This window comes from Drosophila kikkawai, chromosome 3R (genome assembly GCF_030179895.1).
Source record: "Drosophila kikkawai strain 14028-0561.14 chromosome 3R, DkikHiC1v2, whole genome shotgun sequence".
NCBI lineage: Eukaryota > Metazoa > Arthropoda > Insecta > Diptera > Drosophilidae > Drosophila > Drosophila kikkawai.
The window spans coordinates 19,126,945-19,152,652 of NC_091731.1; the positions used below are offsets into that span (position 1 = coordinate 19,126,945).

The 25,708-nt window shown below is 49.2% G+C and overlaps 1 protein-coding gene across 6 annotated transcripts in view; it reads left to right on the top strand.

The window, feature by feature from the left end:
* btsz (bitesize) overlaps positions 1-25,708 on the top strand; it is a 57,004-nt gene that overhangs the window by 30,420 nt on the left and 876 nt on the right. Inside the window, exons 2-13 of one of the 6 annotated variants that reach the window (XM_017167973.3) lie at positions 1,895-2,224; positions 4,942-5,069; positions 5,137-7,217; positions 7,336-7,477; positions 8,186-8,406; positions 8,484-8,616; positions 11,344-18,465; positions 24,324-24,508; positions 24,571-24,765; positions 24,828-25,082; positions 25,146-25,420; positions 25,487-25,695. In XM_017167973.3, coding sequence (XP_017023462.2) covers positions 1,895-2,224; positions 4,942-5,069; positions 5,137-7,217; positions 7,336-7,477; positions 8,186-8,406; positions 8,484-8,616; positions 11,344-18,465; positions 24,324-24,508; positions 24,571-24,765; positions 24,828-25,082; positions 25,146-25,420; positions 25,487-25,695 — 11,276 coding nt within the window. Of the gene's footprint in view, positions 1-1,894; positions 2,225-4,941; positions 5,070-5,136; positions 7,218-7,335; positions 7,478-8,185; positions 8,407-8,483; positions 8,617-11,343; positions 18,466-22,950; positions 23,660-24,323; positions 24,509-24,570; positions 24,766-24,827; positions 25,083-25,145; positions 25,421-25,486; positions 25,696-25,708 lie in introns of those variants that run through there. The other 5 variants (XM_070287267.1, XM_070287268.1, XM_070287269.1 and 2 more) reach the window with 5 other exon arrangements.

Here is a 25,708-nt window from a genome sequence, read left to right on the forward strand (position 1 = left end):
TGCAGATAAAATTATAATTAAAAATAGCTGTTCTTGGTGCTGGCGGACAGCATAATTTACACAGAAACCAAAGCCTTGTTTGGATTTTTATGCGCTCTGCGTGACTCCTTCACTGACACATCGCATCATCACACTTGCGAAAGGTCTACGTTGACATACAGCAGCGTTAAAAATGTAAGCGCTGCTTACGAATATTGTTATTATTATTAGACATGTAAAAAAAACAAGCATCATTTAAATAACTTCACAAGAGAAACAATTGATTTATTTTTGAGTCCCTTTAATAATGTTCTTGCTAGTTTATTTTTTTGCCATCTGTACATGTGATTTTCAGTGCTATAAACTGTGCCATAGCTGTTGCCGTCCATGTGCTCTGTTTGTTTTATGTGCCAGCAGCTCCTGGCCATGTTTTATGGCTCTCGCCTGCCAGCTGCGCGTTAATATTAAGCAACCGGCTCAAGGACGAGCTGCAGGGGTGCCCGAAAGCCCAAAAATCCCGGGTGTATGGAGAGTAGCTACATGGCGGGACCTCAAACTTAATTTGCCAACCGGACATCGACTTACGTTTGATTACCGATTTAATTGGATTGCCAACTTTCATCCACACGTCCATCATTTGCATAAATTTCACGCAGTTTGGGGTCCGTGTATGTGGCATTTAATTAGATGTCCATTGTCCTGTAGATATCTATACAAGAGGGGGCCTAAATTGATTCCTTTCCAGTAAATTGAACCGTCATTGTAGCGGAAGTCTTAAGGTAAACAAAGGCCCCCAACCCATGAAATTTCCATATATTATTCGGTCTGAAAAACGAACTTCATCTCTTACAAGAATCCCTTTTAGTTTAGACTTATACTTGGGCTAATGGCGGAAATTAGTCAAATTTATTTTATATTCTACTCGCTCGCCTATCTCTTATTAGTCACTTTGATAGGTTAAGCCCTGGAATACTCGATATCCATCTGTCAAACAAGCACAATTTTATCTGCATTCATAATTTCATTTAATTTTGAGCTCAAAATTTGTGCACATCCTGTTGCAATAAAATGTAATTGGTTTATTGTCTCTTGGCTACTCACTTTAATTAATTTACAAATATGTTGCGCACGTGAAAATTTTGCCTTTACCAACCATGCTAACCAAATTAACCAAAGCTCAATTCGAAAATCGATTAAATTGCTACTAAATCAACTAATGACAACTTTTTGTGTGTTCTTTTTATTCTTTGTCTCTTTCCATTCAATTACACATACATCACGCACACCACACACACCAACACTCATACACGTTAACCCGCAACACACGCTTGCCACTTTCTCTGTCTCTATCGCTCTCGCTCTCTATATATCTGTCTCGACATGTCATGTTAACTTTTGTAACGTGTTTTCGTTCCTTAACCAACAATCTAACTAAAATGTCTATGCGTCTGTCACGTAATTATGTTACCAACCCGAAACCAAACCCCTGTCACCCTCCCTCGCAATGACGGCAACCAAAACTCCAACAATTTCAAAAACAAACCACAACGAAACCCACAACTACTGCCAACGAAACTACTACTCGCACCCACACACTGTGAACACTTGCAAAAACATACACAAATTTCAACATCGCCTCCAAACAATTCACAACAATTTAAACTTAATCCACGTATTCAAAATATTTCAACAACGTCACCTGAAATTTTGGAATTAAACAAAAACTCCATTATTTCAATGACAATTTCAATAATACTTCAAATACTGGAAAACACACCAACACCATTGCAATTACAACACTTTCACCAACAACAATTGCAACCTATCACAATCAAAACCCCTCAAATCACAAAAACAACAATTACAACTCCAATGAAATTTCAACAATGTAATCAACAACAAAACACAACAACAGGCTATTGCGCGCGGAATTGTATGCGTTGAGACGCAAGGGTGCGGCTAAGGTCGTTGGTGGAGTGCAGCCACTCGATGCCACACAACAACCACAACAACAACAGACAACCATGCAGCCCAATCAACAACAACAACAGCTCGAACAACACAACAACCACAACGCACACACGAGCGACCCGAGTCGCCACTGCGCTCGCTGCACCACCGAACTGGGCCGCATCACGAACCGCGGTGCCCCCTGTCGCGTCTGCAAGCTGCGCGTGTGCAAAGCCTGTCGCGAGTTCACCTCGCGCACCACGGACTGGGTGTGTGTGGTGTGCCACAAGCAAATGTAAGTCTCCACCTGTCTTTCTCTCGCTGTCCGTGTCCCTGTCTCTGTTTCTGTGGCCATCTTTTCTATCACTCGAAATTTCTAAGTGTAACCCTCAAGCATTCCAACTCATGCACACGAAAACTAAGTCACATAACCAAACACTACTTGGTGTCCTGGTATCTTTGTATTTTCTATAATAAGTGGGGGTGAAATTAATGTCCTTTATTCATAGGGTTTTATTCATTTTAAAGCTAAAGTTAGAATAGATAGAATTTAATTTCATTAAATGCATGTTAATTTTAAAATTTACAACAAAATCTAAGAGGTTACAGGATAGATACTCAGTTTCTGGTTTAAAACATTTTCCAAAACCAGTTTCGTATCTGCAACTATGTATGTTTTTTATTTGTTCACTTCCAGTTCGTAACCCACTCAAAGTTTATGCTTTTATTTCGTTCTGGTGTGGTATTGTTTTTCCATTTCTTTTTCCCTGCACCGGACTTTGTAGCGGCAACGCTGCAATTTTCATGGCTGCAATCTAATTTTGCATGCCCTTTTGGTTGCTTTTGTATTGTCGGAATTGTCACCCAAAGCCTGTTGCAGATTTGTCGACAAAGTACTGAATTGCAAGCGCACATAGAATAGTATCTCCTGCCCAGAAATGGGCTTTATTTTTTTGCACAAATGAAAGGTGATAGTGGAACACTCCACCTCGACTGAAAACTGTTATCCCATTTGTGTTTAGTTTCAATTTTAAACCATCGCTGCCAAGGCAGGCATTTGGTATCACAGGCTGTCAACTGATGCTCTGCATAAATGATGAGACGAGTTTATGATTGCTTCAGCTCTTGTTACCTTTACAGTTTTGGAACTGTTTTATTATTTTGTAATCGCATGCAGTTTTTGGTTTGCCAAATACCATGAATTCAATTTCATTCCTGGGAATTCCAGAGCTCTTTCCGAGTTTCCCAGAAGAGCAACCTATAGGTTGCATTTAATTTGCAATTAGCATACTCAAAGGCTACCAGAAATTATCCATCCAGCAACCTTTGTGAGAAGCAGGAGTACCCGTTAGCCCACTACAAACTGTCAACAAGTGCTCCGGCCGTTTAATGAGCTGCACTCTGAGTATTCTGGCCCTGTTTGCCCCTTTTGAGACACTCCGTACATTACACATACGCCCTGTGTGTGTCACCACAACATCGTATACGACTCCAGCTAGTTTGTGCCAACATTTGGCAACTGAACAATTGCCTCCGATGAGACTGGCGACCCACACACCCAAGGGTTCAGTGTTAATGGGCAAGCCCAGACTCCAGTCCCAAAACCACTTCGCATCTGAGAAATGCCCGTATTGAGTGCACAAGGCCAGGCACAGACGGTTGGTAATTAAATCTTGGCCAACTCGACAACTAGATACTTGCACAGAGCACATATGTAAATTTCCCGGGGCCAAGAATCCGGCAGGTCGCCTACAGGTGACAGCGATTTCACGCCTGTCAACGCCGGTGACGCACTCCCAATTTGGCCGCGTCTGCTGCAGCTGCCGGATAATTATGATGATGATGGCGATGACGACCACGATTTCGATTACCATTGCGGCCCAGCCCCTCTGTGGCCATCGATGGAAGGCGTCAAAGCCTCCAACTGCTGCACTCGAGTCTGCGTGCGAGTTGGAATTTATTCAATTTCATGACTGCGCCCCCAACATCAGACTCAAAACGCACAGTGTCTTGCTAAGATAAACAACATTTTTGGTTACAAAATTATTTTATATTTTTACCAATATCCAATATTTAGTTTAGCATTCATTCATTTTAATCAAAAACATAGCATTCTATAAAGCAAAAGGGAAAATTCTTTAGAAATTGTTGTTGATGATTCTAGGAGTTGCCTTTTAAACTAACATTAGGTTTGTCTGTATTTTAATAGGATTGCTAGTTCTATGGAATTCATTTAACGAATGAAATATAGTAAAATGAAACTTATTCTTGGAACGTAGTTAACTAACCAAAACTTTGTTCACAAATAAGGAATCGAAATAGATTTATTAAAGTTTTCAGATTGTCTATTTAAATTGTTAAAGCTTCCGCTAAAAGTTAAGTTATTTTGTAAATTCGCTTTAAAATGTTACTTCTTATTGTTTGATATATTTTTAGTTCCTTCCTTTACAAATAATACATTGATTTGTTCCCTCACCTTTACCTTTAATTTATATTTCCTTAAATATACAATTGTTTGATTAAAGTTGATCTCGGCCTGAAAGTTAAATATATAAATAAGACCAACTTCCGGTTGAAGTTTGACTTATTCATTAAATATTTAATTATTTCTTTCGAGTCTCTGGGCCCCTAACTTTGCCATTGAGGTTTCGCAGGGAAGGAAAAGTTTTTCACAAAAATGTATCTGTAAATTTATGTTGATGTTTATGTAAACCCAAGTCAGTGTGCGTTTGCCGGCTTCAACTCTTCCGATCCACCTTGGGCAGAGACTGGGTAGCTCTGCTCCAGTCCGTGTTGGTGTTGCTCCACAGACAATCCGGCATTCAGTCGTATTTTCGAGTAAGTGAGCCAAGACAGTCGGCCGATTGTCGCTGGCGCGGGCAGACGTTGTTGAATCCGGTGACTCCGCCGACGATTTACTTGTTGACTTTCGTTGCCCCAAAAAACTTTTGTGGCGGCAATGTTTGGCGAAGTTTTCTGGTTCCTAAAATGGCAATGTTGTTGCTCTTGCAGGGAGATCCAGTCAGCGAGTGGCGATTGGATAAAGGACGCCTACACTTTAGGATCCTGCACGGCTGTCGACCATCTGACCACCAGCGATGTCCTGAGGAAGAGCATACGTCGTTCTTGGACCATATCAAGTGAGTATCCTCATGGGGATAAAACCCTGGCTTAGGTCCCCAATTTATAATCTCCTCCCTTTGACAGATCCCGAGGACGATCCGAATAATCCCAACTCGCAGCAGCCGGTGGCCGACAACCTTTATCCGCAGCAGCAGCATCTTATCGAGGCCCAGTCGGCGGGCAGTTATCCCACCCTGCACCAGCACCATCAGCAGCATCACCTGCCCCAGCAGCCGCGACCCGGACACGTTGCTGGATACGGCAGTGGCACTGCCACGCCCACCGCCACCAGCCGGTGGCAGCTGGGTCGCCGGGTCCTGCGTCAGTCCACGCTTCCGAGCAGCCTCACCAACGACCCAGCGCTCAGCGGCAGCGGGGCCAACTTGGCCAACTACAACTCCGTGAATCTCACGGCGCCCACGTCTCCGCATCAGTTGCAGAAGAGTCCCCTGTATCCAAGCGCCTACAACAGCGACGACGTCATTCACATGAACACGGCGGCGTCACAAGGAATGGGCGGAGTGGGCGTGGAGGTGACAGTGGGCGACTGCGACAACTACGCACAGCAGCAGCAACAACAACAGCCGCAGCAACCCCAGCTGGAGGTAACGCCCACGCACCATCGACTACAGGTGCGCCGCCAGTCTACGCTGCCCGCCCAGCCAACGCCGGCCATCTACATGTCCACATCCCCGAACAGGCTGTACAGCCGCTCTCCGGAGCGCTCACCTGGCGAGCAACAGCGCTATCCACCCTTCATGCGCCAGACCTCGTTCCCGGAGCCGCCGAGCACCTACCATCGCACCAAGCTGCTGCCCTCGGGCTACGAATCTGCAGTGCCGGCTAATCCGGCACCCCCGCCGCTTAACTACGAGTCGCAGGCCTCGAGCCTGGCCAGCGATGAACAGGACGCCGGGCCTATGCCCAAGCCGCGGATGACGCGCCAGGCAACGCTGCCTAATCCCGAGCAGCATGTCAAGCTGCTGCCCACCTCGCCGCCAAAGCGCCAGACTTCACCACAATTCCGCCGCTCGCCAGAGTTCATGCGCCAGCAGACGCTGCCCAATCCGGAGGCCTTTACCAGCGGCAACACTCTCACCGTGCACGCCGCTCCGCCTGGCAAATTCATGCCCATCTCGCCCAGGGCCAAGCAGAACTTCCTCTTTCCCAGCGTCCAGAATCCGCGGCAGTTCCTCTCGCAGCCGCATGTGCCTGCGGCAGGGACCACGGATCTGGGCAGCGGCGGCAGTGTGGCCAGTGCCAGTGGTACAGGCACCGGCGAGCAGTACTCCAGCAGCCAGAGCGTAAACATCCACCACTCGAGGGATCCGCATGCCAAGATGATTAAGGTGCGCAGCCACAGCAACGAGGAGTACTCAAACACGAAGGGGCATCCGGAGAACCGGAGGCTGCTGCCGGAGATTCCCACCACGGCGGTGGCGCGATCCGCCAGTCGCTCGCCCAGCCGCCTGGTCCGACAGGATTGCCTCAAGGAGGAGAGGACCTTTGGCGAGGCCAAGCAGCAGTTCCACCAGTTCCCCGACGTCACCGAGGAGCTAGAGAATCGGCCGGAATACGTGGACTACTTCGGGGACAGCGCCACCAGTTTCTTGGAGTCCGATGAGATGCAGTACGAGCGGAACTACAACGCTGGCTTCAGCAGTGAGCCGCGCATCATCTACAACAATGGCTCTGACGATGGATCAGGCTACCAGCCCGCCTCCCAGAGACCCATCTATAGTGCTGAGAACGTCCTGGCAGACTCTGGTTATGGAGGAGGAGGCGGCGGCGTGGGTCTGGGCACAACTGTCGGGTCGGGTGGAGTGCCCGGATATTACCCGGATATGGGCACCCCGCAGAGCTTCTATGGCGGCGCCGCCCTGCCCCGCACTCCGCTGATGCACAATCGTTTGCGGCGGCGGCAGTCCAGGGAATTGCAAATGCAGCAGGAGGAGCTGGCCCAGCTTTCGCAGACCACTGATGTCACCGCTGGGGGCATGGGAGTTGAGCCAGGGGCTGCATCGGGAGGAAGTACCTCGGAGAGTCATGCCACCGAGCGGCGCAAACCGGAGCAGATGCGCTCTGTTTCTGAGGATTCGGGGGCCAAAACCACACCAAAGCCGGTCACCCGACGCTCCTTTTCGCATCCCGAAAAAGACACACAGGTGGGTGGATTTTAGTTTAAAATCGAAGTCAATATTATATGGTTTTTGAATCGCTATTTGCATTGTAAATATACATACATTCATAAAGAGCCTTCGTTCTTTTTTATCCATCTCACAGCCCCAGCAAAAGAAAACAGAGGCTTCAAAGATTCCCAGCCCGCGTCCACTGGCCGACATTCTGGACAAGACGCGCGGCAACTCCAAGATACCGCAGGCGCGTCGTCGTAACAGCCGCACTGGGATCGGTGAGGCGGAGGAGGGTGAGTCACGTAGAAGCTTTAGCTTCCAGCAGTAACAGTAGCTATGGTTGCTTTCTGCGCCCACGCATCTGAAGAGTCCAGGGACCGCAATTATTACCAGCTTTGGCTGAAGCACCTTTCACTCATCCTCACCAGAAATTGTACACTAAAAGGTCACTTTATTCTCGGTTAAAACTAAACATATAACCAACCAAAGTAGTTTGTAGTTTAAATAGATAAAAAAAATTATTTGCACCTGCTTATAGTTATGGAACAATTATTTTTGATTTAATTTAAATTATTAATTATAATTTAACTTTCTTTCTTGGATATAATTTATGATTTAATTGCATACATTTATTTTTTGAGAAATTTCGGACAGTAATTAAAGTTACATTTATCATATTTTGTGTTTAAAATTAGCCTTTTCAGTATTTAAACCGACTCACAAAATTATTACAATAACCATTTAGCATTAAACATCAACATTAGAGATTAGTTTAATTGAAATTGAAACCGTATTTACAGAGTATAGTAGTCGCCACCCATTCCAAGTAAATATTGATGTAGTCCCCTGCCTGCGCATAAATACTTGCGTGTTTATAGTTGATTTATTAATTAATTCTTGCGGTCCCTGCTCGGTAGAACCTTGAGTAGCTGCGCTTGCTCCGGCACCCGATTGATGAACGCTTTGCACCTTCCTCTCCTTCCCGTTAACCGCCCCCACAGGTAGCACGACCCAGCACATTTACTCCTTCCATCAACAGCTTATGCATAGAAACTCTGATTTAGCCATGCGCCTCAAAAAAACAGAACTTCCTGTCGCCACAGTAGCCTCTAGCAGCCAGCAGGACGAGAGTCCGCCTACGAATGCGACTAATTCCCAGGGGCCAGAGCAGCCGGTCAACGGCAAATCCCTGGAATCCTCGGCCAACGCGGATGATGCAGCGGTGAGTAGTGGGCGGACGATCAAAGGACCAGCGAACAAGTAGGCTTAACTTGGTTGGGTTTCCCATTTGCCTTCCAGGGAGCCGGCGCCCATACCAGCACCTTGGGCGAGCAGGAGCTGCAGAATGCAGTGGAGGCGGCCGCCGTGGTCTTTAAGAAAGTGGTACTGCAGCGTCGCAAGGAGAAGGAAAAGGAGAAGGCCGCCGAGGAAGGTAAGTGACAACAACTGTTAGTCCTTCACAAGAACACTGAGCAAAAAGATCAAGAGTAAATAAATACTACTTGTTAAAATATTCCATGAATGGTTGGTTATACATTTAAAGCTTTCAAATCTTGTTAAAATATTCCCAGAATATATGAATTTTACTCTTGAATTTAATGCACTTCAAATTGTCTCAGTGTACTCTCTATGTATTTGCGTTTCTCTGTGTAACTAAGTATATGTTTGGAAGCGTAATTAACTTGGTGATGGTAACGCTAATGCCCGTACTGATGCTAATGTTGATGGTGATGGAGGGTGGCGGCGATGCCAATGGCCGCCTCTACGACTAACAAACTCTTTGTGAAGAGCTTCGTCTTCCGTCTAATTTCGCTCAATTAATTAAGCTTCTCCTGGGGACTCCTGAAGGTGGCTGCTTCTTGAGTTGCCTGTCATTGTCAGACGGCGACTGTGTCATCTTAGGAAGCCCTAAACTATCTTCTTTAGTTTAAAAGTGGGCGGAATACCACAAAGGAAGGGTACTTTGGGTGACGTTTTACGCGCGAAAGTTTAGTTCATTTTAAAAATAAAGATTGACAAAATAAGGATAGAATCTATCAATCTAAATATTTATAAATGTAATTCAATTAATTAACCAACTACTTAACTAGTATTCCTATAATAACCAAAAAGTGCTTAGAACCTTCATTGACTTCTTGTCCTCATAGCAATCTAAACTTTAAGTATCTTTAATAAATAATCAAAGCAGTAGCTTTCCTCGAAAGCTAATTCAACATAAAATACTGCCACTTACCAGCTTATTAGAGAATCTGTCAGTCGCGAGGGACAAGAAAATTCCAAGGGAGAAATTCCCCCTTTGAAATTCCCTGGTCATCGGCTCCCCAAAGAATGCAACACTTGCTGTCGTCAGCAATTTCAGCTAGTTCCTAAAAGTATGCAATCAATTCTCGCTTGACTCAAAGCTGAATTTTCACTTTCCACTCCGTAATTGGAGTTAAATATTCCCCGAAAAGCCATTGACTGTGACACGACCAACAAAAATTTAAGAGCAAAGTTGGCGCTTTGCTTCAAAAGATTTTGGGTCGCCGAAACCCAGCCTTGGGCGGGCGGGATAAATTTTTTTCCTGTTTTTTCGGCAACTCATAAATCGATTTCCACTTCGCCCGCCCCCTCCCCCCCAGGACAAGTTTGAGAGCTTTCCACGAGGATTTTACCCCGCTTTCGCCTTGGCCGGCTTTTGTTATGTTTCAATTTGGCGATTTGCGGAATTTCTGTTTTGCGACCATCAACGCAGCGTGTGTCTATGAGCTTCCCGGATCTCGTTCCACGTCCTTGTACAGCCACCGCCCACAGAGCAAGCAAAACGAAAGCTACCGCCCACCCGAATTTTTGGCCAAACGATATGGCGGGACTGTCACAAGTCTAGCGTTAATCTTATCTCGCGCACCTTTTGTGCTGCGACGTGTGGGCTCTGTCCTGGGAATCGCAGAAAGTGCTTAGAGGACATGAGGACGGGGAGAGCCCTGTGCAAATGTTTACCTTGTGGCTGCCAGGGATTGACTTTGTGTGCATGCATTCACCGCCAGCAGCTTGTGCACTTTTTGTTTGTGCATACACTCCCCCCGTTTTCGGGCAGGACATGGCCATGTTACCGAAACTCTAAAAGCTTTTTCACAAACTCAAGCTAGTCCTTGTCATGCCACGGAGGAGAGAAAACCTTGTGGCAGAGACTCATAATCAATCAAGAGTCTTTGAACTGGTTCTAGACGGGATTGATGGTGAAGCTTGGGTTATGTAGTGAATATGATTTGTGAGGATATTCAATTTTGATCTTGATGAAAGGGCTAAAGCTGAAATGAACTTGACTTGCATTACTCTCAAAAAGGGGTTTCTTGAAGGGGTTTATTTTAGGGGAAAATTGTTGATTTTGTAGAGGTTTTTAGTTTAGTTTAGTTTAATAGCTTGGTTATGTTTCAGTTTATTCTATAAATTATTATACTTAAGGTTGCCCCTTACTGCTCATTTCTGGTTAACCACTTGACTATTGTATTAAATTACACTTTTCTTTGGACTATATAAACATAAGCTACACTTTCTGGGTACTCCCATTATAGTAAATATTTATTTACATAAAATTGTGTAAATTATGGTTAATCTCTTAACCAAACTTGGAATTTTTAAAGTGGTAAACAGTAATTAAACGTAAAGCTCTGGGAATTTGCTTTGATTCGTAACATCTCGACTCCATTAATTTTTATATTAAATACCTTATGTTTATTTGTGGATAATATCGCATTCGCCAGTTCTACGGCTTGTACTATGGGCCTAAATGCAATTATCATTGCCTAGATAACATTTCTCCAATTGGGGTTGATAAAGCCACAGACATTTACTGGGACTGATAGATAGATATCTCTTAAAACACCCTGCTTTGGTGCCTATTTGTAGCTTGTAGTTTCTATTTATATCTTTGGTGTTCACCGTGCCAAAACCATCCAAGCTTAACCCATGTTAGCTGTAAGTTTTTGTGCATTCATCCACCACCATCCGTAACTCATCTGTGAGCGACTAACTAACATTGGTGCCGGGAGAACTCACCCCCGGGACAACCGGTATTTCACCTGCGTGTATGTGTGTCTGGGTAACCAGTATTTCCGTGGTGTTGGCTGCCTCCGAACCCCGACCACGGCTCTAACTTCCCGCAAACGATACTCCACAGGCGGCGCAGAGCAGCAGCTGTCCGCGATTTCCGGTGATATGGGATCGGGAGGAGGAGTTGCAGGGTGCGATGCCATGGAAACGTCGTCGTCATCGGAGCTGGACTTCAGGTGTTCCACCCAGCATGGACGCCAGCAGCAGCAGTCACAGTACAGCGTCGAAGCTGACGAGTTCAAGCTCGTCTTCCTCAACTCGGATTCATCCTCGTCCTGTCACGGCGAAGAGGAGGAGGAGGAGGAGGAACAGGATGACTCTGACTCCTCCTGCTCTACGCACCACTGTCACAGCATCGTGAGCAATGTGGAGGATTGCGACTGGGACTACTTTGAGCCCTCGATGATCTCCACAACCACGACCACCACCACCACTACCATGATTGCCTATTCCACGGCCCGGGCCACGCCGCCTCCGCCGCCCCGAGTGCGTCAGTGTCAGTCCAGCGACAGTGACTCCCCGCTAGTCCAGCGCCGTCCGCCAGGTCTGAGGAACAGCTATTGCTCCCGTATTCGGGAGAGCGACACCGGCACTGACGAGGAGTTTGTGCTCAACACCGAGAGCAGTTCGCAGACCAGCTCAGATCAGACGCCGCCACCAGTGCCGCCGCCTCCACATCCGCTGAGCATGAAGACCAGGATTAAAACCCGATTCCTAAAGAACCATCACAATCACAGCCGCTGCAGCTGCAATCCCGGCCAGCAGCAGAGCCAGCAATTGCCGCCACAGCCGCAGTATGTGCCCATACCAGTGCCTGTGCCTATACCCGTGCCAATGGCTGCCTATCCCAACTGGGCGGAACTGCCGGGCTCTGGGAATCCCCTCCTCGAGCAAGATGAGCAGCTGGCTGCCTCGCTGCAGCAACTCTGGCAGGCGGCTGGCCAGCAGCAGCAGTTCGCCGCCATTGTGGCGGCCTACTCGCAGCAGTTTGCGGCGGCGGCATCCAGCAACAACATGTTTGATGCAACGCCACCGGTGTCCACTAGGAGCTGTCAGCAGCTGCCTACCACACCGCCGCCAATGATGCCGCTGATGCCGCAGCGCTTGCGCGGCTTAGGCGGCTTTAAGTCATCGGCCCCGGAGCTAAGTGCCTCGCTGGGATCGCTGATGACACAGTCGCTGTGCTCCTCCATGCACTCCTCCTCCTCGTCGTCGACAAGCACCTCGGGCTATGGTACGGCGGGCAGGAGTCTGGAGACGCTGGCCACCAATACCACAAGGGCTGCCAACCCGCTGCAGCAGCAGCAACAACAGCAGCAACAGCAACAGCTTTACCAACAAATGGCCAGCAATGCTTTCAAGCCAAAGCCAACAAGTTTAGTAGCGTCGCGTTCGCCGTCGAGTGAGCAACAAACCGAAACGAGCAACGCACGTCGCAGCAGCAGCAGCAGCGGCAACAGTGAGAGCGGCGACGATAGCACCAACAACATCCCCGCCAAGAGGAGCCACACCACAACGCCCACAACTCAGAGATTGTGTAATGTTTATGATAAAACCAGCGAAGGCAACAGTGCCAGCGGCGGCGTCAGCGGCACATTGCCAGTGCCAGCGGAGACACATGTTGCTAGTGCCGCCAGTGATAAGCTGAGCACGCCAGCAACATCCGTCACTCAGAGAGCAACGAATGCCAGCAAATACCATTCCGAGAGCCGAAATCTATGCGAAACCCGGCCAGCGGCAACAACACAAACCTACCTGGCCAGTAGCGGCAACAGCAACAACCAGAGGAGCAGCCACAGCCAAGAAGAAGTGGAAACGAATATACATAAAAATCAAGTACCAGCAGCAGCAGCACAAACTCAGACTCAGACACAGGCACAAGCACTAGCAACTCCTTCGGTAATAACTCGTTTCGGCGGACTTGCAGTCGAAAATGTGGCCAGGCCCAAGCCCAAACCGAGGGCCCAGCAGCTAGATCCCATAGAGCAGCAAAGAGCTGCCAAGAATTTGTCCTCCAATCGACTTATAGAGAGAAACATGTCCGATGAGGCATCATCACCGGCCGCCGCCGCCGTTTCGCATTTGCAGAGCGAGAGCTATGCGGCCAGCAGTCCCGATGAGGCCAGTAGCACTAGCAGCCACGAGGAGGAGGAGGAGCAGGCGGAGCAGGCAGTCAGACCCCGCAAGGCCACCCAAAGGAGTTACAATGTGGCAGCGGCCATGCAGGCGGATGAGGAGGAACAAGCAGAGCAGCTGGAGCGTCACCACAGCACCACCAGCGATGCCAGCTCCAGTTCCAGCTCAAACTCCAGCTCCAGCTCCGAGTCTTGCGATTCCGATGACACGGGAACTGTGGCCGATCGAAGGCCCAAGCGGCGGCGCTTCAACAAGGTGTTTGTGGTCAACCGACAGCCGGGAGCCCGCCGCCAGCGACGCAGCTCCTCCACCGAGGGTGATTCCCTGTCCTCGTCAGAGGCCAATCTAGAGGATTCCTCCGACAATGATACCGACACCGAGCGCACCGACTGCGGCATAGTGCTGAACTATGTGAAGCCGCTAGAAGCGGAGGAGGCGGAGGTGCCCGCCGCACGTGATTGCCAATCGAGCGACGACGACGAAGACGACGACGACGATGATGATGAAAGTGAACGCCACCGCGTTGCCAACTCAAGCGATGAGCTGGCCAACTGCATTGTGGTGGTGGGCGGCCAGACTGACGACGGTGACGGCGTGGTGCTGCATCGCATGCGATCTCTCCCAGACGCCGAACCGGCATTGGAGATGGAGCCGGAGCAATTAGAGCGCCGCCACGATGATGTGATGGATGCCTGCGAGGAGCTCCACAGCATCTCAAACGATGTGAATCGGCTGCTGGAGCTGCACAAGCAAAACTCCCAGCTGGAGATCAAGCTGCAGCGCCTGCGCCAAGGAGTGGCCGAAATCAATGAGGACCTGCAGCTGACCACGGGTACTCCAAGCACTTCTCTGGCTGCCGCCCACTCAGGTAGCACCGCCTCACCTGGCGGGAAACCCAACGAATGCACGACGATTGCCCCTGCTTCGCGGAAAAGCCTCTCAAGCGTACCAAGTTCTAATGACGGCGATGGGATATCTACCTGTGAGCAGGTAAAGGCAAACAGCGATGGCCAGGTAAAGGTACAGCAAGCGAAAGAAGAGGAGGAGGCGGAGGCGAAGAATGAGGAGGAAGAGCGAACAGCTGAGCAAACGCAGAGGGTCGGCGCATGCAGCCAAGCATGCAAAATAAACGAAAACAGCGACTACTCGCTGGACTCGCTCTCCGGCCACGCAGCGAGTAGGGGAGCACCTGAGCCGCTCGAGCAGGTACCACTCCGCTCTCGTCTACCTGTCGCTCGCCGCTCTCAAGCCGATGGCGCAGCCGAAGAGCCCAGCCGCTATCGCTCCGAAAGCGAATTCGAATCGGAATCGGAGTCGGAGCCATCACCAGTCGAACATGAGATGTTAAACGTTGCGGTTGCTCCACGGTCCGCGTTATACGCCGGCAGTAATAACAATAACAACAACAAGAGTAGTACTAACGATACCGATACCACTACCACGAACAACGAACCTGGCCATAATGACGCTTTCGCAGCACAAAAGACCAACAACAACAACAGAGGCAGTGACGTAGTGCTGGCTACACCTCGTGCATTTGAAAGCGGTGAAAACGACGGCTGCGACTACGACAAGATATTCGGAGCTCGCCAGCAGAAGAGCACTCAATCAGCTGGAGCCATGTCTGCAGGAGGAGCTGCATCTTCTGCCGGAGCCACAGCATCCGCCAGCGAACTGGCTTCGCCAAAAAATTCACTTTCAGCCAAGTACCGCAGCCTGGTCATGATCACGAAAGACAACGAAAGTGCAGCTGCTGCAACAAAGGCTGGCGACGATTACGAAACGAACACTAGTACCAACTCCAGCAGCAACAAAGCGGGCCCAAACAGCTTTGGCCAGAACCTCACCCATGACTCACTTCGCGCCATGGAACTGCTGAGCAGCGAACGCGACTCGTACAGTGTGGACTCGCTGAATGAGCCCACCAGTAGCGGGCAGCCGGAACTCTGTCTGGAGGATGGCCTGGCGGACGATGACTCCTGGGTGGAGGAATTAAGCCAGAGGGGCGAGGAAGACGAGGAGGAAGATGAGAACCTAAGCAATGCCACCACCACGCCCACAGCCACGGACTCGGAGGATGCCGAAGGTGAGAGCGAAAACGGACGCCGTCATGGCTATGCGGATCGCGAGGAGGAGTTGAGGGGCTATAACCGTTCGGCCATTGACTTCACCCTGCACACCATCGTCGAGGAGAGCTGCGAGGAGAGCGAGGTGGCCTCCCTGCGGGCGGACAACGAGGATGCAGAACTGGAGGATGAGGATCTGGCAGAGCGGCGAAGACAGCGCACTCTGCAGCACCACCATCGACTGAGTGCCTCTGAGCTGGAGAAGTACTTCTTCTTCGGCCTGGGCGACGGTCGGGTAATGAGCTCGATCGACACGCGTGGCGATGACACCGCCTCGGAGGTGAGTTCCGAGTGCTCGGAGAGCCTGGACTCGCTGCCGCACGAAGAGCAGCTGCTGGAGAGCGGCGGTGCCTCTGATCTGGCCTCCTCCCGCCTCGAGAAGTACTTCCTCTCGGGCTTCATGGGCTTCAGCGGAGCCGAGAAGCAGGCGGAAAGCGACGAGAGCGGCGGCAGTGTGGGCAGCGACAGCGAAGGCCACCCGAGTCCCAGCCAGCGACGCAAGCGCCTGGTGCGAGCCAGGGGTACGCCCCGCAGCCACAACTCGTCGCTGGACAATCTCCTCCTGCCCGAGACGGATCCCATGGATGCCACGGTGACAGCCGCTGCTACTTCCGCTGCGGTGGAAGACACCTCGGAGTCGGAGGCTGGTTGCGACGACACTGTGATCCATCTGGCCAACGCCGGAGCCTCCGATGGCTCTTCCTCGGATACCATCAAGCGGAAGAAGCAGCTGCGCAAGCGCCATGACTCGCTGGATGAGAAGAAGCTGCATGACCTGGAACCCTCCGAGTGCCGGACGCCCACGCCCGGCGGCAGTGGCCAGGTGCAGATGCAGTCGCAGGCCAAGAAGCAGCAGCAACAGCACCACCACAGCCGGGACAGTGGCTTTGTGGGCAGCAACGATGACTTGTTGAAGGCGGCACCAGACTGTGAGCCGCCCAAGAGTCCCACCTCGGCCTTGGAGCAGATCAGCGAAGATCGAGAGCCGGCTGCGTCTCAGATCAGTCTGGCCAAGATGGATCTGCCCAGCACCTCGGCCGCGGCAGCTGCATCAGCGACGGCTTCGGCAGCTGCCTCTCTGGTGCCCAACCAGAGAAGGAACCTCACCCTGCCCAATCTGGTGCGCAAGGATAGCTTCAACAACTGGAGCTCCGACGAGGAGACCAACCTGATGATGAGCAAGATGCGGCAGTTCTTCAAGACTCTAATTGTGGCCACCGCCAATGCGCAGCAGAGCAAGCCCAGCACGCCCAACCAGGGCCAGGGTCAGAGCCAAAGCAGCAGCACCACGCCCAGCTCCCAACGGAGGCTGGCCAAGTCCCGGCCAGCTCAGCTAGCCTACTTCGAGAACGAGTTGACGCGCCTGATGAAAACCGTTCCGGGCATCAACGACGACCAGGTGCGCGAGATAGTCGAGTACCTGAGCAGCGAGGACACTTGGTCGGACTCCTACGACTCCTCGGACTACACCAGCTCCGACCTGGAAGGCGGCGAGCGGAAGGGCCAGCTGAAGGCCCAGATCTCGGCCAGCTGCCAGCAGATCATTAACAAGTTTGAGGTGGACGAGGAGGGCGATCGCGGCGACGGCGGGCTGCTGGACGAGAGCCAGGCCGTACCCATGGAGGCACTGGTTTATCAAAAGCTGGTGGCCTCCTTCAGCAAAGTGGCTGCAGGCGGCGAACGGGAACCCGAAATTGAAGCGGCCAAGGATAAAAATGAGGATAAGGACCAGACCACCACGGAGCGGTCGCCACAGCTGTTTGCCAAGGTGATGCAGCACATCGGCACCCGGCTGGTGGCCCTGATGCACGAGGTGAGCAGTGGCAATGAGACGCCGACGCCCTCGCCGCAGGGCCAGCGCCATCACCGGCGGCTGCAGGCCAAGATATCGGCCACCACGACGGAGGACGAGGAAGATGAGGTGGAGGAACAGCTAAGGGCCATGCCCCTTAAGCAGCTGAAGCTGCGCAGCAGATCACACGATCTGTTGCTGGACGGGATCACGCCGCATGTCCATCATTTACATCACCAGGCCACCGTGCATCATCCAGGAGGAGCAGGAACAGGCGCCGGAGGAGCCGGAGCAGGAACAGGAGGATCCTCATCGGGTCCCGGACACTCGGACAACGCCGGGGAGGAGTGCGGCATGGCCAGCGACTACGAGCGGTTCTCGTGGCGCGGCAGTTTTGAGTCGGCATTACTGGCTAATGGCGACAGCAGAACGAGGCTCAGCCAGCTGAGCCAACTGGACAGGGATAATTCGTCGTCTGCGTCCGCTTTGGCTGTGGCAAAGCGCCGATCGGCAGGCGACCTTCTCTTCAGCCAGCACCAGCAGAGCCTGAGTCGCGAGCAGCTCGACCGCGTCCGTTCCTGCGGCAGCATCGGCGGCGGTGATGCCCATCACCATCAGCTGGAGTCTTCGCCAGCCAAGCCCTGGCTCTCATCGGCGGGGTCCTCGCTCGGAGGCGACTCTACCAAGGATGTGCGCCGTTCCAGTGTGCCGGATGCCATCTACGAGACGGATTCCAGCGATGAGTCGCCATCGAATCAGTTTGGCGGAGCTCGCTCCACGCTGCCGCGCAGCCTGAACTCTGGCCAGGTGGTGGCCAGCACCAACTCCCTGCCACGGCTGCCCACAACCGGAGCGCCCATCACCAGCACGCCCAAGACCAAGTCACAGAGCGCCCTCAACTACACCCCCTCCAACTCGTCCACCGTCTCGGCTACGGGCAGTGCCAAGAGTGCACGCTACCGCTCGCCAGGACTGGCCGCTCGAGCAGCGGCTGTCACTGGTGGTGGCGGTGTGAGTGGCGGTGGTGTAAGCAGTGCTGGTGGTGGCAGTGGCTCTACGGGCAAGAAACTAGGCGCGGGCTTCCAGTTCCTCTACTCCAAGCGCGATGCGCGCAAACGTCTCAACATGTCAGCGGGTGAGTTGCTTGCTCTTTTACTTTCTTCCTCCCCTTCCCGTGTTTACCTTTAGCATACTCCGGGGGTAGGCCACACCTTGGCCAAAAGGGGGGCGGGGATAGTGCGTTCCAAGCGGGACACGCACACCAGGCAGGCGTTAAAGCTCGGATAACCGGCCATGAAATTGCTTCCTTCCTAATGAAAAATTCCTCACACCAAGTGGCAGTGGGAGGAGGACTAGGCGAAGTCGACATATTTCCTCGTGCCAGTCCCAGGAATCTGATCCTTAGACGAGTGGGAGACAGATGACCTTAAGGTGAGGCTATGCACTGTTCAAAAAAGATATATATTTGATATATATTTTCAGGGACTAAATAACAAACTCTTCAACTCGGCAGATAGCTTAGGGCCTAGGAACTTTTTAAAACAACTTATAAATTAAATTATTCTTTTTTAAAGTCACAAATTTTCTTGCTAAATTTGTATATCAAAAATAGGCAAACATTATAATTATTTCTCTGTAAACAGCCCCGAAAACCTGTCACCAAAGGGGGATAATCGCAGTCTACTTTATGCTGATTAGGCTGGGTCCGGGAATCCCAGGAATCCCAGCCGCCTCAGCCTCTCCCTCCGCCTCCTTCCGGATTCCTGCTCCCGATAATAATGTTGTTGTGATGCCAACTCATAGATACTCCATGCTCTAAAGACTAAGACATTTGCTTTGCCCGAAATAAACCCAATCAAGGTCAATTAACTGTATCCATATTAAGAGCCCCGCTCGAAGCCAACTGCGGCTCCGTTTGCCAGTTGTGGCGTTCAAAGCGATTTTCGCACAGTTGCGCACTCAGCGATGATGATGATGATGATGTAGAAGTAGTTTTGGATATATACTAGAGGGGCTCTATGGCTCTGTTCCGCTTGGCGTAGGCGTTCTCTATTTATTATTTGGCCAAAAAGCTGTTTTCGCTTTTGCGGCCAGCAATTATATACGGTTTGGCTTGGTCAATGGAACTCGAACTCGACTCTCATAAAGCAACACTGGGTGCAGGCGGGCTTTGAACTTAGCTGTGTCACCTAGAGATGGGGGATACAGGGAATGGGGAGACTCTGGGGGATGAGGGATGGTTTCCATGAGCTGTGGCTGATGAGGAAGTTCGATGCGGAGGGCACACCTTGATGAGGAACGAAAAAACATGCGGTAAAGTTTTGGCAGATACAATGAAAATGTCAACAATTTAGATAAAACCTTTGGAAATATTTTAAAAAAATATCTACGTAATGATAAACCAGAGAAATTTGTCAGACAATACTGAATTTTGTGGGTAATAGGTGGGTACTAAGCACACACAGAGAGAAATGAATCATAAACCGATAAGCAAATATAGCTAAACGATAGTTTTGTTCAAAACTTTCCACACTTGTGATAAAATGTTTAAATAGAGTTTAAAATAGATAAATACCCAAATGTTTTTATACATATTAATTGGAAAATCTACAAACACTGACTTAATTTACAAATATATTTTTGTTAACACCTTTATAGTTTCATAGAATTAAATTTGATGTTATTATTAAACTCATTATTAAAGTAAAAATAATTAATCATTGAAAGAGAAATCGTATGGAAACTCAATTCGGTGAAATGCCTTTCATGTTTTCCTTTTGATAATTTAGACTTGGCCGTTACGGCAAATTAAACCACAGATAAAGCATTAAAATTATTTATTAAACTTTCATAAGGCCCGGATAAACCATGTAAAATATATATTAAATTTCCATGAAACGAAGAGAGCTAGAATTTCCGGTAATTTATCATTATAAGAAGGGAATTTTCGGTTAATGGAAACACAATGTTTCTGTAGCCTTTCGGCAATTTCACGTTGCCATCACTAAATGCCGTGTGTTTGTCTCTCCGGCAGCAGGTTGTGTTTGCACAGTTTCAGTATTCAGTTTTCAGCTCTCAGCTCAGTTCAACCAACTCGTTTGTCTTGTGGCCAAAAAACACAATTAAAAAGGTGTCCCCCCCTTTAACCCGGGGAACTCGACCCCGCTATTGAACTACTGTACACTTATTCGTACTCAAGAGCTCTTTCAGGTTACTTCCTATATTTATTTTATTTATTCATTTTGCGGCATTTAAAATAAAAATATATTTGCTCGAGAGGTGACATTGCCACCCGAGGAGGTTCGTTTGCCAATTAACCATTTTCCACATCTATTTTCGTGCATCGCTGCACCGCCGGAGTGCGGAAGTGGTCCGTGCTTCGTGTCCACGTCCATTTTCCAGTCCACCACCAGGTCCGTGCCCATCCGGCAGCCGTTTAAGTGTTTTGCACCCAAAACAAAACAAAGCCAGCGGGGGTCCACGTTGCATGCAATACTCGATTTTCACAATTATGCAAATCAAATCGAGTTACAATTATCGCTGCCCCAAAGGCGGAAGCTCTGGAGGAGGATGGGGCTGGGGCAGATCACCCTGACAAAGCGACACTTATGTAGTTGCCGCCGATCGGAGGGGAGCCAAGATCTTGTGGGGGACCCCTAATTTAATTAACCTCTCTGCCCGAGACGGCCGAGACGGAATACGCAGAAATACAAAATGAAATATGTATCTCTACATATAGAACATTCCCAGCAAATCTCTGATGGTCTGGCGAGGAGAGATCTGGGAATATTGGGATTGTATTCTAATTTATAAAGAGAGATAGATAGACATATATCTTGATTTAGGAAATATGATAAATTTATTGACATAGACAAAGACATAAAGTGATGTTATTCATTTCTTCCGTTTAAAGATTTTCCATTGGCAAAAGAAGTAAATAAGTTTAATATAATATAAACAATGAAATGTATTAAATTAGTAGATTTTATTAAGATTTAACAATTAATTAATTATCCTCTGAATATTAATTAATTTATCATCTAGTCCTCTTTACATTTCTCCAAAAACAACCCTCTTTCGGCGAGTGCTTTTCGTGACTTTGTTAATTGCATTTTCATTGGCTAGGCGCCCCTCGCGACCCCAGAGTTCAATATTTAAATAATTGAATAAAACTTAGATTTGGTCGGTCGCCCTGACCATGTTTGCTTGTGGAATTCTGGAATTCTTGGGGTTCTGGCTGCGACACCCATCTGTGGATCAGTTGCCGAGCCTCGCGGAACCGGACTGGATGGGCTCTACACCGCGAAATTCCTACTCCGAATCCGATTCCGATCTTGACTCGTTGCTAGTATAGTGAAAGTGAATAGAGTCTTTTGCTCGCTCTGACTTTTATTTTGTTTGGGGCTTTGGTATTGGCTTGTTATTTTCTCTCTTTATTATATTTTTTTTGTTGGTTTTTAGGGCCTGAGTTTGTGGCCTTCCCGCTCACGTTTACCGGGCGGAAATTATAGAAGTGCCATTAAAAAAGCGAAAATGAAATGAGATATTTGTCAACAAATCGTGACTGCATAAAAGAAATTCAAATATAAATTCAAATGCAAACACCTTTAAGAGCCACTGAAGTGCCCGTTTTAATGGGATATTCCTCCGTTTAATTGCACATTCGGATCGCTGGGCAATTCTCAACGCTCTGGGTGTAATCTGACCCAGTTTTATCTGTTGGTTGGTTGGCTGGCTCCCTCGATTGTTTGCCGTTCCCTTCGATTTCACACCTTTATTTCGGTCGCTTTGGCCCAAGGCTGTGGCAAGTTCAGGGCCGCTTCGCATTTCGACTTAATTAAATTGGCTGTTTTTATGGGCCAGGTGCCAGCTATCTAAGATAAGCGCCCCTTAAGCGACGATCAAGTGCCTCAATTACGTGCCCAAATAGCCAAAAAGATTGCTTGTCGCCGGGCCTCTTATCGAAAGGGCCACTTCCACAGCGAAATTTCAACAATCATTAGTTATCAGTGAATTCTGCACTGATATATCCGATATATCTGAAAGATAATAATTACAAAATCGTGCAAAAATGTTCAGAAATAATTTATTATCAAAGTTGAAACTATTTTATCAGCTTGTGCGCTGAACCTGTTTATAACAAATAACGAAAAGCCAATAAAGCAAACACACAACTTTGTATCTGTCGCGATAGAGTTGTCAGGTTTTCTTTTCCAAGAATTTATTCTTTGAATGATTTGATAAGTTTTTATCTTATAAACAAGAGAAAGCCTTTGTTTAGTTTCTATAAACTTAAAAAAATTAGCACAAACTCTAGCAAAAATATAACTGGCTTTCCCTTTAAGCAGAATAATATATAATTAAGTACGCAAAACTCAGAGATATCTTAAGAAATTACAGAAAATAAAGGGGTTCCAAGTAGTAATATAATATGAGAAGCTCTTTTTAATGTTTCCACCAAATTTTAGTCTCTTTTAAAAATATCTCCAACTGAAAACCCCAAATTAAAACCACATTTTAAGTCAAAGAATTCCCCTCAAATGACTCATTTGCCAAAAACCAAAAGCCCCTCGCATTTATCTCTCAAACTCAAACCTCTCTAATTGACTCAAAGTGTTGCGGGGGAAATTGGGAAATCCATCCGATGACAACTGTCAGCTGGTTGGCGAAACCAAGTGAGCCAAAAGTGATACACGACTGCAGATGACACAAAATAACAAAAAGCGGTCACCAATTAATCTCGCCACCAAAACGCGCAATTGTGAAATGAAAAGTCAAGAAAATGAAGCGAGTGACTCGTTTAATTGGTCCGCAACGCGCTTCCAAGTCGAGTTCCAAGTCGAAAGAAGCCATCGGCGGCAGCTATAATGTGTTTGCCTCTGGCTCCGCCAAGAGATCCCCTTCAGCCCAGGCCCAGACTGCGCCGGCTCCGCTGGCTCGGGTGCATAACTATGGCAGAGCTAACTCCTCCAGCCAACTGCCCTCCAGTTCAGCTGGCAAAATCCAGTATGCCGCCTTAAATCGCATGCGGAAAAAGCGATCCGAAGATGGAGGACAGAAGCTTCGCAGGAAGTCCAAGTGGCGTCGCCTCTTGGGCAAATGTTGGGGAAAGAAGCGGCGTCGTCAGCGGAACTATAAGGATTACTGGAGCAGTCATGTGGCCAAGTCCAGGGGTAGTCTCTTTTCCTGCTGTGGCTGCTGTTGCAGCAGAAAGTCATCCCAGCGATATGAATACGATTCCGAGGAGGAGGATGATGACATTGACGCCAAGGTGGCTGCCTACATGCTGGAGCTGAAGCAGCGCGAGGCGGTGAACAGCAGCAAACAAAGTGAGAACCAGGTTGAAGAGACACCGAATCCTGTGCCCCCGGAGCAGCCCCATCTGCAGCAGCAGCAGGCAGCCCTCGTTAAGCGACGAGCCTGGACCTGGGACGACAGTCTGAGGTCCAACTCGGATAGGTTTCTGGAGACTCTCGAGGAGGATCTGTCGGAAACTGCCGAGGTGGTGGCTGCCATTGCTAATGGAGCTGCTCCTGGGGCCAGGATGTCGCTGATCCTGCACCGCCGCACCCCATTGCATGTGACCTTTGTGGAAAGCGATGAGCAGGAGGACCAAGAGGAGTCTCGGGAGCAGGAACAGGCAGCGGTGCAAGGTAGGCGGTTACGGCTTTGTTTGCCTGCCACCAACTGCATGCTCCTTGCACCCAGGCTGCGGTCTTCTCCACCGATCTTTCTTAATTAAATCCAACATAATGATCTTGTGAATCTCAAAGTTCTCCTTAGGAGTCGGAAAAATAAATTATATTTTAAAGAAAGAAATAGGGAAGAGTAACGAGCTTGAACCATTGATCGTTAGCTAAATATAACCACCAGCATTTGCCATCGATTGGCCGCGATGATCATTCATCATCAGCAGCAGAGTACATGGGTGATTAGCCTTAATTGTGGAAAACTCCAGTGCTAATTGATGGATTTTCTTTTCTATCTTTGCAGAGGAAGCCAAAGCCGCCGCCGAGGAGCTGACACGATCGCCGGTGATTGGAAGTCGTCAGGCAGATGCCAGCTCCAGTCCCATCCAGTCGCGTGCCTCCAGCGAAACGTGGCCCCAGCAGTCGGATGAGGACATCGATCGACTGGTGGCCATGCACCAGAACCGCAGCAGTCTCAGCTCGCTGGGGGTGAGTAACAAAACACTGATAACAGTGATAGCAGTGACTTTATGTCTTAACTTTTATCACAGGTTCGCTCGGAGTCCATGGCCAGCGTTTACTCTGGAGCCGGCGAGGGTCGCTATGGCACCGTGGTGGTCAAGGGCCAGGTGGAGTTCGGCATGCAGTACAACTACAAGCTGGGCGCCCTGGAAATCCATGTGGTGCGCTGCAAGGATCTAGCTGCCGTTGATGCCAAGCGCAACCGCAGCGATCCCTACGTGAAGGTGGGTGTTACTTTCCTCTAAATACTCTTGGATCTTTCCTAACTTTTGGATGTACTTTCCAGGTCTACTTGCTGCCCGACAAGTCGAAGGCTGGCAAGCGCAAAACCAAAGTCAAGAAGCACACCCTGAATCCCATCTTCGATGAGACAATGCGCTTCCACACGCCCATCTCCAGCCTGGAGTCGCGTACACTCTGGCTGACCGTGTGGCACTCGGATATGTTTGGGCGTAACGACTTCCTCGGCGAGGTCAGTGTCAATTTGCAGGGACGCGTCTTTGACAATCCCCAGTCGCAGTGGTACCTGCTCCAAGAGCGAGTAAGTAACAAAATACTTAAAATATTATAAGAGAACATTTCTAATTAATTTGTACTTTTCCAGAGCGAACCCTTTGACGAGGTAGCCACCTACAGGGGCGACATTGTGGTGGGCCTGAAATACATTCCCCCGGAGAGTTTGAAGTCGTCGTTCTTCTCACGCGGCTCCTCGCTCACGGGCAGTTCCTCGAACCTGCGCAAGTTTGGCGGCAGCATCAAGTCGGTGGCCTCCAAGTCGGACCGCAGCACCAAGGGCGGTCAGCTGCATGTGCTGGTCAAGGAGGCCAAGCACCTGAGTCCCATCAAGGCCAATGGCACCTGCGATGCCTTTTGCAAGAGGTGGGTTCTGAACACTCCTTGAGTTCCTCAAATAAATCTAACTAAATAAATTTCTTAATCCCTTAGCTATTTGCTGCCTGATCGCACAAGAAGCTCCAAGCAGAAGACGCCTGTGGTAAAGCGCACCCTGCATCCCAGCTGGAACTATACTTTTGTGTACGAAGATGTCTCCCTGGAGGATTTGTCGGAGCGCGCCCTGGAGCTCACAGTCTGGGATCACGATAGGCTGGCCAGCAATGAGTTTGTTGGCGGCATTCGCTTCTCTCTGGGCACAGGTGAGTTGGAAGA